This window comes from Hemiscyllium ocellatum, chromosome 3 (assembly GCF_020745735.1).
Source record: "Hemiscyllium ocellatum isolate sHemOce1 chromosome 3, sHemOce1.pat.X.cur, whole genome shotgun sequence".
Classification (NCBI taxonomy): domain Eukaryota; kingdom Metazoa; phylum Chordata; class Chondrichthyes; order Orectolobiformes; family Hemiscylliidae; genus Hemiscyllium; species Hemiscyllium ocellatum.
Window position 1 is genome coordinate 82,382,154 of NC_083403.1, and position 13,182 is coordinate 82,395,335.

The window sequence follows — 13,182 nt, forward strand, 5'->3', positions numbered from 1 at the left end:
TCCATAGTGAGGTACTAAGGGCTTTAACTTTGTCAACCATGAGCAATTATGAAATGGTCTCCTCAAAATCGGCTGCCCACAAATCTGTCACCATTCTATGCCTGCTTCACAATGACACAATCCTCACCAATGGATCCACCAAAGACCCAATATGAGTGCAAACTGGGGACAAGCAGGATGGCATCATCTAACCAATACTCTTCTCCACCGTTCTGGCAGCAACACTCCATCCTGATTCCATGAAGCTTGACACCAGAGTGAAATAAACCTACCGGATGAGCAGGAGTCTGTTCAACCTTCGAAACTTCCAGGTCAGAACCAAAATCTTTTGTCATTGAGCTGCAATATGTACATGATGCCCGCATATGCGTATACTCAGAGGCTAAGCTGTAAACTGTTGACAATACATTCACTGAGCAATATGAGACAATGGGCTTCTGACTGAACATCCAGAAAACAAAAGGTTATCTACCAGTCCATTGCTGCCACACAACACTGTTGGTGAGCCTCTAGATGATATGGATCACTTCCTATACCTCAGGAGTTTTCTCTTGGCACACGCACACATGGACAATGAAATCTGTTGTCGTTCTGTTCACCGAGCTGGGAATTTGTGTGCAAATTTTTCGTCCCCTGTCTAGGTGACATCCTCAGTGCTTGGGAGGCTCCTGTGATGTTTTCTCCGGCATTTATAGTGGTTTGTCTCTGCCGCTTCTGGTTGTCAGTTCCAGCTGTCCACTGCAGTGGCCGGTATATTGGGTCCAGGTCGATGTGTTTGTTGATAGAATCTGTGGATGAGTGCCATGCCTCTAGGAATTCCCTGGCTGTTCTCTGTTTGGCTTGTCCTACAATAGTAGTGTTGTCCCAGTCGAATTCATGTTGCTTATCATCTGCGTGTGTGGCTAAGGATAGCTGGTCGTGTCGTTTCGTGGCCAGTTGGTGTTCATGGATGTGGATCGTTAGCTGTCTTCCTGTTTGTCCTATGTAGTATTTTGTGCAGTCCTTGCATGGGATTTTATACACTACATTGGTTTTGCTCATGCTGGGTATCGGGTTCTTCGTTCTGGTGAGTTGTTGTCTGAGAGTGGCTGTTGGTTTGTGTGCTGTTATGAGTCCTAGTGGTCGCAGTAGTCTAGCTGTCAGTTCGGAAATGCTCTTGATGTATGGTAGTGTGGCTAGTCCTTTGGGTTGCGACATGTCCTCGTTACATTGTCTCTCCTTAGGCATCTGTTGATGAAATTGTGCGGGTGTCCGTTTTTGGCGAATACATTGTATAGGTATTCTTCTTCCTCTTTTTGCAGTTCTGGTGTGCTGTGGCCCATTTGAATAGTGTCTTGATGCAACTTCTTTTGTGTGTGTTGGGGTGGTTGCTTTCATAGTTCAGGACTTGGTCTGTGTGTGTGGCTTTCCTATATACCTTTGCGCTGAATTCTCCGTTCGGTGTTCTCTGTACCATCACGTCTAGGAATGGGAGTTGGTTGTCCTTTTCTTCCGCTCTCGTGAATCGGATTCCTGCGAGTGTGGCGTTGATGATCCGGTGTGTGTTCTCTATTTCTGTGTTTTTAATGATTACAAAGGTGTCATCCACATATCTGACCCAGAGTTTGTGTTGAATTTACGATAAGACTGTTTGTTCTAAGCTTTGCATTACTGCGTCTGCTATGTGTCCTAGGTTATGCCGCAACCCAAAGGACTAGCCACAGTACCATACATCAAGAGCATTTCTGAACTGACAGCCAGCTATCCTTAGTAGCCACACACGCAGATGATAAGCAACATGAATTCGACTGGGACAACACTACTATTATAGGGCAAGCCAAACAGAGAACAGCCAGGGAATTCCTAGAGGCATGGCACTCATCCACAGATTCTATCAACAAACACATCGACCTGGACTCAATATACCGGCCAATGCAGCGGACAGCTGGAACTGACAACCGGAAGCGGCAGAGACAAACCACTATAAATGCCGGAGGAAACATCACAGAATCGCTTCACAGGAGGCTCCCAAGCACTGAGGATGTCACCTAGACAGGGGATGAAACGTTTGCAACAAATTCCCAGCTTGGCGAATAGAACCACAGCAACGAGCACCCAAGTTACAAATCTTCTCCCAAACTTTGAAATGATGAAATCCAGCATTGACCCAAATGTGTTCATGCAGCCTTCAGACTTCTTAATTGCTTAAGCAATAGTGTTCAAAGGTCAAAACCTGAAACTCAACATAAAGCTCAGGATTTGCAGAACGCTGTGATCCCAACCCTCCAATATGCATCAGAAACATTTGAGGTATAACTCAAATCCCTAGCAGAAAATCCTGCAAATCCATTAGCAGAATCAGCATACCAACATGAACTCTCCCAGACTAATATTGGCACACTGGTCACACAGCTTGATGGGCTGGCCACATCGTCCACGTGCCTGACAGAAGATTCACTATACAAGTTTTCTAAACCAAGATCTGCAATCAGCAGGAAGGCAGAGGGAAGCCTCAAATGCCTCTCAAAACAAATGCAACATTTTCAACAACATATGGGAATTATTTGTCCTAGAACACAAAAATTGAAGAAGTATCCATGATGGCACCAACCACTCTGAGCATCACCAAGTGAAGCATGTGAAGACCAAATGCAAGCCGTGGAAACAGCATGCAAAATCCTGAGCGTCCTACCATCCTGCCTCATCAAGTACCACCTGTAAAAGAGTCTATAGCTCCATGATTGGGGTATTCAAACACTGCAGACTCCCACATCCTCCCCTTCCATCCTCAACCCCGAAGGGCTACTGAAGAGTAAAACAAGTGATAGGAATTTCTTAATGACCCTCCGTGCTTCAATGGTTCATGATTAAACTGGTAATTCCGAGGCGGCTGCTTTCATATATTCTATGTATTGCCTGGACTTGTCTGGAAATAAGTGTGTCCATTTTAAAACCATTTGTAGTCCATGACAGTCATACAAACATACAAATTAGGAGCAGCATTAGGCCACTCAGGCTTTCAAGTCTGGTCCACTGTTCAATAAGATCATGGCTCTGACTGTTACCTCACTTTCACATTTGTGCTTATTCACTTTCCACCCCTTATCAACAATCTCTACCTTGAAAATAATCAAACTACAGTATTCAGCCTCTTATGCCATTGAGCAAGACCAGTAAAATAAACATTTACTTCGCCGAGCATCCTCACAAATGTTCTGCTCACTTCTGATAATTTATCAACTTTTAGTAGTCTTTCTAATATATTCTTTTCATTAAACTTTAGTTCATCAATTATCACCTCTTTAGGTAGTATCTTCTGTGGAAAAGACAGGTTGTACACAGGTAGTAATTCAGTATATCTTTTTTGAATCTCTTTTATATTAACAGCCAATCTCTTTCCATACTCCGTTCCGTCTAATTTACTTTTTCACTTCATCTCTGAACTCTCTATTCGAGTGCCTTATTTGTTTCCCCCTTGTGACCGTGTACTGCATTTTGCCGAATCTCACTAACTGGATTTTGGCCAAGGCTCTTCATACTTTGTACCCACAATCCTTGTCCCCTTCCTCAGCGGCACTTTTACCTTCCTCCTGTCCGCTGTTTCCCGTTGGTGCTCTACGTCGCTTTCTGAGTTTGCGCAGTGAAGAATTCTGGGCAAGATGGCGGCTGTTGAAGTGATTGTTCGGGGTTCGCGAGCTGCAGCTAGTAAACGTGAGTGAATGACAGTTGGAATTAAACAACCATGAGACCCTCCGCTCCCGGAGACCGAGCGCGTGAGAGATATCCCCGTCCGTCCATTTCCAGGTGGAAGTGACCGGTTGGTGAAGGTGGCCGTTGGTTTTGGCTTGAAAACTTGGTAACGGAGGTTAAATGAGCGTAGAAACAGTTGAAGAAACCTGGCAGCGTCTATGGGGAGAGACAGGCCACGCAGTAACAGGTTATAGTCTGGTGGAGTTCCGCTCCGAAAGCTAGTGCTTCCAATTAAATCTGTTGGACTCCAAACTGGTGTTGTGTGATTTGTAACTTTAAACACTCCAGCCGAACACCAGCATCTCCAAATTACGGGGGGAGAGAAAGCGATAAACCGAAACAGAGTTCATGTTTCGAGTCCAGAATGACTCTTCTCCAGGGTTTTCTGTTTGTTTCAGATTGCCAGCATCTGTGTTATTTTCCCTTTTAATTAAATAACTGGGTATATGTACATCTGTTGGTGTGGGTTAAGAGGCCCATTAGATGACTCCACTCTGTATTTGGATTTGGCTGAACCTCTCTGAGCAGTAAGTACTGTCTGAAGGCAATTTATGTACTGCAGTGGGATCATCTCCACAAGGTCCTTGGTTTTAGTCATAGAATGCAGGTCAGGCAGCATCCAAGGAATAGGAAATTCGACGTTTCGGGCATAAGCCCTTCATCAGGCTTATGCCTGAAACGTCGAATTTCCTGTTCCTTGGATGCTGCCTGACCTGCTGCGCTTTTCCAGCAACACATTTTCAGCTCTGATACTCCAGCATCTGCAGACCTCACTTTCTCCTTTAGTCATAGAATACTGTGGGTCTCTACTTGGTTTCAGGCGTCGAAACTGCACTGTCACTGGCTCCAAATCCTGGAATAGTCTTTCCTATCCTTTCTACTTCATTTGTTGCTCCTGACATAGTGTGTAATGCCACCTGACATCCCTGCTGTCATGTTTCAGCCTCTTTGCATTGACTTTGGCACAATTGGGGAAGGTGGTGGCATTGTAGTATTGCCACTGGACTTGTAATCCAGTTCTAGGGACATGAGTTTTAATTCCACCATGTGGTGAATTTTGAATTTGGTAATCATCTGGAATAAAATGCTAGCCTGATGATGATGATGATTAGGTCACCATAAAAAAAAATCTGGTTCATTAATATCCTTAAGGGAAAGAAATGTGCTTTCCTTGCCCAGTCTGGCCTACATGTGACTTCAAACCTACAACAATATGATTCTTAACTTCACTCTGGGCAATTAGGAGTAGCCAATAAGTACTTAACTAGCTAGAAATGCACATGTCCCATGAATGGCTTAAAACAAAAATCACTGTCCATCTCTCTTATGTTACTGAATCAATGTCATTATATTTCACTCTTGCCTCTCCTAGGACTCCCCTTGAGTCCTAGTCAATGTGCCTCTATCAATAACTCCTCTTTTTGCACTTATCTGTCTATCTGGGGACTTGGTGTTCTTGTCATTTTCATCAACATGCCTAACCTCAGCATTATTCTTTTCAAGGTTGTACGTTTATGTTTAGCATATGCACTAACATCCAACCTCTGTTTTCTTTCAATCTTGTATTCATATCCTATGTGGCTGTGACAAAACTAAACTAACCTTGTCATTCCCATCCTGACTGCAAACACCTCTATTTTGTCCAACTGCTTTTATTTGTTTTCATTCGTGTTCATCAGATTGTTAGCTGAATATAAATTGCAATAGTTTTTCTTCATGCACCCACAAATTCAGCCCTGATTTATTCTTGGCCATCTCCCACTTCTCATCTGAATTTTGTCCTCTGTGATATTATGTAAAATAGTTTGTCATTTTTGACGTATACAATAAAGACACTCAATTCTACCTCACCCCCATCTCCCTCAATTTATTCACTATTACTGCCATGTTGACATCCAGTACTGAATGAGCTGAAATTTTCACCTGTTAAATATTGGGATTTCGAAAGCAATGCAGCCAAATATGTAGTAATGTATTGAATCAAAGTTGCTAGTTTGCCTCTTGACAAAGTCCTGTTTTGCAAATGTACACTGTAAGAAGTTTAAATTTTAAGTTCACTGTGTTGCTTTGCCTGGGACCTTCCTCTGTAATGCTCTCCTTTAAAACCTAATCCTTTAACCTTTCTCCATCTCTCCAATGTTACCTTCTGTAAGTTGGTGTCCATAACGCTTAGTGCTCCTTGAAAATGCTTCAAGATGGTTTTATTGCGATAAAGGTGCTTATTTTAATGCATATTGTTGCTGCTTATCTGACAACAATTTTAGGTTAATGCAATGCGGGGATAGCATTTTGAATCCTCTTTTATCCTCAAGTGAGAGCTGATCTTTTTCTTGGTTGTGTTGGGGACCTCCTTTTACAAAATGCACCAAATGTTTAACTAAAGGAATGAGTTTGACCAGCTTTAAACACCTAAACAAACTGTAAAGGAATTTTCAGTTTTCTCAATCTTATTTAGCCTTTCTAAAGAGAAGGAATAAGTTTGAGTCAGGTGGAATAGACATATTTTTGGTAAGATTTCCAGTAAGATGGTGGTGGAGTGGGGCCTCTGAGCTTGGGGCTCATCCGCTTTTCATTTATTTGCTTTTCTCCCCATCTTCCCCCTTTTCTAATTTTTCTTTAAATTTTAATTTATTTTATCTGTCAGTGAAGAGTTCAGTTGCAGCTACAGCATCAACAGCATGTAGGTCAAGTATTGTGGACTTATGGCAGAGGCAAGTTTGGGTTAGTAGTGGTTTCTGCATCATCAAAGCACCGACTCATTGCTGCTGCAGCATTGGCGAGTTTGGGTTCCCAACAGTATCTGCGTCAGGTGCAGATTCATACAGACAGAGGCAGGTTTGGGCACAGTATGAGACAGCATCGATGAGGTGGGCCTGAAGCAGACTCGTGAAGGTGTTGTGTTTTGGCAGAAGTCAGCAGCATTGATGGCATTGCATTGATGAGATCCAGCAAGAACTCATAGTCACAAGGTTAAAAAAAATCACATGACACCAAGTCATAGCCCCGTTACCTCTTCCATGCTCAACATCCAAGGTCCCAAACACTCATTTCAGATTAAGCAGCAATTCACTTGTACCTCTTTCAATTTGGTCTATTGCATTCGTTGCTCTCAATGTGGTCTCCTCTATGTCGGAAAGACAAAACGTCGGCTGTGTGATCGCTTTGTTGAGCACCTTCGGTCTGTATGCAATCAGGTCCCAGAGCTTCTCGTGGCTTGCCACTTCAACACACAATCCTGCTCACATGTCTGTCCTTGGCCTGCTGCAATGTTCCAGTGAAGCTCAACACAAACCGGAGGAACAACATCTCATCTTCCGACTAGGCACATTACAGCCTGCCGGTCTCAACATTGAATTCAACAACTTCAGATGATTATCCCATCTCGACCCCTCTGCTTTCATTCTGCTCCGTAATTTTATTTCATTTATTCTCTTTTTAAAATTTTTTTTCACTGTTCTGTACCTCTTATTTCTTGATTGTCTCTCTTTCTCTCGCTCCCCACACTCTCACCACCTTTTTCCTCTCTTCCCCCTTTGCTACCCTTCTCCCCTGTTTTCCATTTTGTCTCTCCTTCACCCATCCCCCACATATTTTCTCCCATAGCACTGGCTTCAGCCTTGGTCATTCACAGCTCCTAATCTCCCTGTAATCTCTCTAGACACTGTCATTATCGCCTCTTTATTGCTACCTTTGCTTCTGGAGCCATGACTCACCTTCTCTCAGCCTCGTATAAATACCTCCCTATTTCTCCTTTTTTAGCTTTGACAGAGTCAGTTAGACTCAATGTCAGCTCTTTTCTCTTCTTGCAGATGCTGCCAGACCTGCTGAGATTTTCCAGCATTTTCTCTTTTGGTTTCAAATTCCAGCATTTGCTTTTCTTTAGACATTTTCTACTAGGTTATGCCTAACAGTCTGACTCCTTTTCCTTTAATTTTAGGACTTCTGTTTTCACCAAGAAGGCTTTTAAGTTCCTCAACAGGTGATGACAAAGCTTCAAAATTTCAGCCTCCATCAAAACCTGTTATCATAGACAAAACACAGTCTGGAGCAACACAGAGAAGGTAATGTGCAGAAGATGTTCAATATGATGAAAATTAAATAAACGTTGTTTAAGTATGGATATTTTAATGAGTACATTAATCCCAGTAAAATCAATTCCAATCTTTTTCTGTTCAATATTCATCTGTGCTTGAGGGTTAGAAAGGTGCTAAAGATGGAATGCATCACAATCAAAGGATAGGTCCCATAGAATAATGGATTATAGTAAGTAGGTAACAGCGTTAAATATGACTTTCAAGGTATCATGAGATTTGAGAGGGCAAGCAAATTTTACCTTCTTACAGAAATGAGAATGTGATAAACCAAGCAACCCTCAACTGGTTGGACATGGATCTTGAAAGAATAATTATTGTAAATCGAAATGTAGTCTCCAATAGATAACTACTTAGGGAATCGTAAGACCCAAAAAACATAGGAAAAGTAGGCCATTCAACCGTTAAGACTGCATGTCAGTTTGATGGAAGAGTGACCGATCTGGTGATCCTCAAGTTCATTTTCATTACTTCTAGAACATAGAACATAGAAAAATACAGCGCAGTACAGGCCCTTTGTCCCTCGATGTTGCGCTGACCCAAGCCCACCCAACCTACACTGGCCCACTATCCTCCATATGGCTATCCAATGCCCATTTAAATGCCCATAAAGAGGGAGTGTCCGCCACTGCTACTGGCAGGGCATTCCATGAACTCACGACTCGCTGAGTAAAGAATCTACCCCTAACATCTGTCCTACACCTACCTCCCCTTAATTTAAAGCTATGCCCCCTCGTAATAGCTGACTCCACATGTGGAAAAAGGTTTTCACTGTCAACCCTATCTAAACTCCTAATCATCTTGTACACCTCTATCAAGTCACCCCTAAACCTTCTTTTCTCCAAGTGCCTCATACAATCTTCTTACCATACCAGACAACGTCCTGGTAAACCTCTTCTGCATCCGTTCCAGTGCCTCCACATCCTTCCTATAGTATGGCGACCAAAACTGTGCACAATACTCCAGATGCGGCCACACCAAAGTCTTATGCAACGGCAACATGACCTCAGGACTCCGGAACTCAATTCCTCTACCAATAAAAGCCAGTATGCCATATGCCTTCTTCACAGCACTATTTACCTGGGTGGCAACTTTCAGAGATCTGTGTACATGGACACCAAGATCCCTCTGCTCATCCACACTACCAAGTATCCGACCATTAGCCCAGTACCCCATCTTCTTGTTACTCTTACCAAAGTGAATCACTTCACACTTAGCTACATTGAACTCCATTTGCCACCTTTCTGCCCAGCTCTGCAGCTTATCTATGTCCCGCTGTAACCTGCCACATCCTTCCTCACTGTCAACAACTCCACCGACTTTCGTATCATCCGCAAACTTGCTCACCCAACCTTCTAGCCCCTCCTCCAGGTCATTTATAAAAATGACAAACAGCAATGGTCCCAAAACAGATCTTTGCGGAACACCACTAGTAACTGCACTCCAAGATGACCTTTACCATCAACTACTACCCTCTGTCTTCTTCCAGCCAGCCAATTCCTAATCCAAACCTCTAAAGCACCCTCAATGCCATACCTCCTTTTTTTTTTGCAGTAGCCTACCATGGGGAACCTTATCAAACGCCTTTCTAAAATTCATATACACCACATCTACCACTTTACCCTCGTCCACCTCCTTAGTCACCTTCTCAAAGAATTCAGTAAGGTTTGTGAGGCACGACCTGCCCTTCACAAAACCATGCTGACTATTCTTGATCACATTATTCCTATCCAGATGTTCATAAATCCTATCCCTTACAATTCTGTCTAAGACTTTGCTCACAACAGAAGTGAGACTCACGGCCTATAGTTACTAGGGTTAGAGCTGAAAATGTGTTGCTGGAAAAGCGCAGCAGGTCAGGCAGCATCCAAAGAACAGGAAATTCGACGTTTCGGGCATAAGCCCTTCCTCTGATCTCCAGCATCTGCAGACCTCACTTTCTCCTCGAAGTTACTAGGGTTATCCCTACTCCCCTCTTGAACAAGGGAACCACGTTTCCTATCCTCCAGTCTACTGGCACTATTCCTGTAGACAACGAGGACATAAAAATCAAGACCAATGGCTCTGCAATCTCCTCCCTTGCTTCCCAGAGAATCCTAGGATAAATGCCATCAGGCCCAGGGGACTTATCTATTTTCACCCTTTCCAGAATTTCCAACACCTCTTCCCTACATACCTCAAAGCCATCCATTCTAATTAATTGTGACTCAATATTCTCATCGGCAACAATGTCCTTTCCTGAGTGAATACTGACGAAAAGTATTCATTCAGTGTCTCTCCAATCTTTTCAGCCTCATCAGCCTCCATGCACAACTTCCCACTACTATCCTTGACTGGACCAATTCCTACCCTAGTCATTCTTGTATTCCTGACATACCTATAGAAAGCCTTTTGGGTTTTCTCTAATCCTACCAACCAAGGACTTTTCATGTCCCCTCCTTGCTGCTCTTAGCTCTCTCTTTAGATCCTTCCTGGCTACCTTATCATTCAATCGCCCCAATTGAACCTTCACGCTTCATCTTTACATAGGCCGCCCTCTTTCCTTTAACAAGGGATTCCAATTCCTTATTAAACCACGGCTCCCTCACACGACCCTTTCCTCCCTGCCTGACAGGTACATACTTATCAAGGACACTCAATAGCTGCTCCTTGAACAAGCTCCACATATCGATTGCGCCCTTCCCTTGAAGCCTAGTTTTCCAAGCCACGCATCCTAAGTCATGCCTGTCCGCATCATAATTTCCCTGCCCCCAGCTATAGCTCTTGCCCTGCAGTGCACACTTATTCCTCTCCATCACTAGAATAAAAGTCACCGAATTGTGGTCACTGTCCCCAAAGTGCTCACCTACTTCCAATTCTAACACCTAGCCTGATTCGTTACCCAGAACCAAATCCAGTATGGCTTCACCTCTTGTAGGCCTGTCTACATATTGTGTCAGGAAACCCTCCTGCACACATTGGACAAACAACGACCCATCTAACGTACTCGAGCTATAGCTTTCCCAGTCAATATCTGGAAAGTTAAAGACACCCATAACAACCACCCTATTACTTTCACTCTTCTCCTGAATCATCCTCGCAATTCTTTCTTCTACGTCTCTAGGACTACTAGGAGGCCTGCAGAAAATTCCTAACAGGGCGACCTCACCTTTCCTATTTCTAACCTCAGCCCAAACTACTTCAGATGGCGAGTCTTCATCCATCGTCTTTTCCACCGCTGTAATACTGTCCTTGACGAGCAATGCCACACCTCCCCCTCTTTTACCCCCACCTCTGATCCTACTAAAACATTTAAACCCTGGAACCTGCAATAGCCATTCCTGTCCCTGTTGTACCCATGTCTCCGTAATAGCCACAACATCGAATCCCAGTTACCAACCCACGCTGCAAGTTCACCTACCTTATTTCGTATACTTCTCGCATTGAAGTATACACACTTCAAGCCACCTTCCTGTTTACTGGCACCCTCCTTCGCGATTGATGCCATGTTCCTAACCTCCCTGCACTTCAGGTCCTGCACCCTAAAGCTACAGTCCAGGTTCCCATGCCCCTGCAGAGTTAGTTTAAACCCCCCCCCAAAGAGCACTAGCAAATCTCTCCCCAAGGATACCGGTGCCCCTCAAGTTCAGGTGTAGACCATCCTGTTTATAGAGGTCCCACCTTCCTCAGAAAGAACCCCAGTTATCCAGATACCGGAATCCCTCCCTCCCGCACCATCCCTGTAGCCACGCATTTAACTGTTCTCTCTCCCTATTCCTTGACTCTCTATCACGTGGCATGGGTAACAAACCAGAGGCAACAACTTTGTTTGTTCGAACTCTGAGCTTCCAACCTAGCTCCCTGAAAGCCTGCCTAACATCCTCATCCCTCTTCCTACCTATGTCATTGGCGCCAATGTGGACCACGACTTCGGGCTGCTCCCCCTCCCCCTTAAGGACCCGGAAAACACTATCAGAGACGTCACGTACCCTTGCACCTGGGAGGCAACATACCAATAGTGAGTCTCTCTCGCCCCCGCAAAACCGCCTATCTGTATCCCAAACTATCGAGTCCCCATTAACTATTGCTCTGCTCTTCTCCACCCTTCCCTTCTGAGCAATGGGGACAGAGTCCATGCCAGAGGCCTGAACCCCATTGCTTACCCCTGGTACGTCTACACACACACACACACACACACACACACACACCTGTATCTTCATGACCTGTGATTCCTTTACTAATTAAAAAAATGTCTGTCTCAGCTTGAATATACTTAGACTCAGCTTCCACAACTCTGTTGTAAAGAATTCCACAGATTCATAGTCTCTTGACAGAGGACATTCCTTGTCATCACTGTTTTAAATGGTGACCTCTTACTCTGGGATTATGCTCCCTGGTCCTAGACCTTCCCAGTAGGACGACAACCTCTCACATCTGCCCTGTTAACCCCTCTATTACATTGATGTATTTAAATGAGCTTGCCTGTCATTTTTCTAAATTCTAAAAAGTAGCCCAACTCACTCAATCTTTCTTTATAAGAAAATTCCTTTTAGCCCAGGATCAACCTGAAGAACCCTTTCTGGACTGTCTCCAATGATGATATACCTCCCTTTAGATAAGGGGACCAAAACTGTTCACAATATTCTAGTCGTAATCCAACTAATGCAATATATAGTTTCATTTTTAAATTCCATTCTTTTGAAATAAAGGCTGATTTAACATTTGCCTTCCCAGTTACCCTCTGAACTTATTTTTTAACTTTTTGTGATTTATGCATGGGGACCAATCAGGGCTGCAAATTTCTTCTATCCTTCCCATTTAAATCATAATCAGTTCCTCAATTCTTTCTTCGAAAGTGCATAATCTGACATTTTCCCACATTTGCTCCATCTGCCAAGATTTTGCCCATTCACCCAATTGGCTATATCTCTCTGTCATCCTCACCACTTGCTTATTTATCTTTTGGCTCATCTGCAAATTTGGGAAAGTACATTCACTTCCCTCAGAAATCATTTAATATTTATTATGAATATTTATGTCCTGCACCCCACATCCCTATGGCACTGCACTAGTTAGCAATTGCTATCCTGAAGTGGTCCTCTTGTCCTAATGCACATGTCTTCTATTAGTTAGACCTCCCTATCCATGTCAATATACTACCCCCAATACTGTAGGCCATCATATTTTATTTAATAGCCTAACCCATGGAACATGATCAAACACCTTCTGAAAATCCAAATATATTACATCCAGTGTTCCCCTTTATCTGTCCTACTTGTTACCACCTCAAATAATTCTAACAAATTTGTCTGAAAACTGCTGAAACTGAGCATTGGTAGTGGAGTAACTGAGTGGTACCACATCCGCAAACAATCAAGTAGGC

General features: G+C 43.5%; 2 protein-coding genes across 2 annotated transcripts in view; one reads left to right on the top strand and one right to left on the bottom strand.

Moving 5' to 3' along the window:
- LOC132806371 (protein eva-1 homolog A-like) overlaps positions 1-3,591 on the bottom strand; it is a 399,357-nt gene extending 395,766 nt beyond the window's left edge. Inside the window, exon 1 of the mRNA XM_060821240.1 lies at positions 3,563-3,591. The gene's annotated coding sequence lies outside the window, so the exon portion shown is untranslated. The remainder of the gene's footprint in view (positions 1-3,562) is intronic.
- Positions 3,592-3,625: 34 nt separating this feature from the next.
- mrpl19 (mitochondrial ribosomal protein L19) overlaps positions 3,626-13,182 on the top strand; it is a 33,027-nt gene continuing 23,470 nt past the window's right edge. The window contains exons 1-2 of the mRNA XM_060851283.1: positions 3,626-3,690; positions 7,667-7,790. Coding sequence (XP_060707266.1) covers positions 3,639-3,690; positions 7,667-7,790 — 176 coding nt within the window. The 5' untranslated portion in view covers positions 3,626-3,638. The remainder of the gene's footprint in view (positions 3,691-7,666; positions 7,791-13,182) is intronic.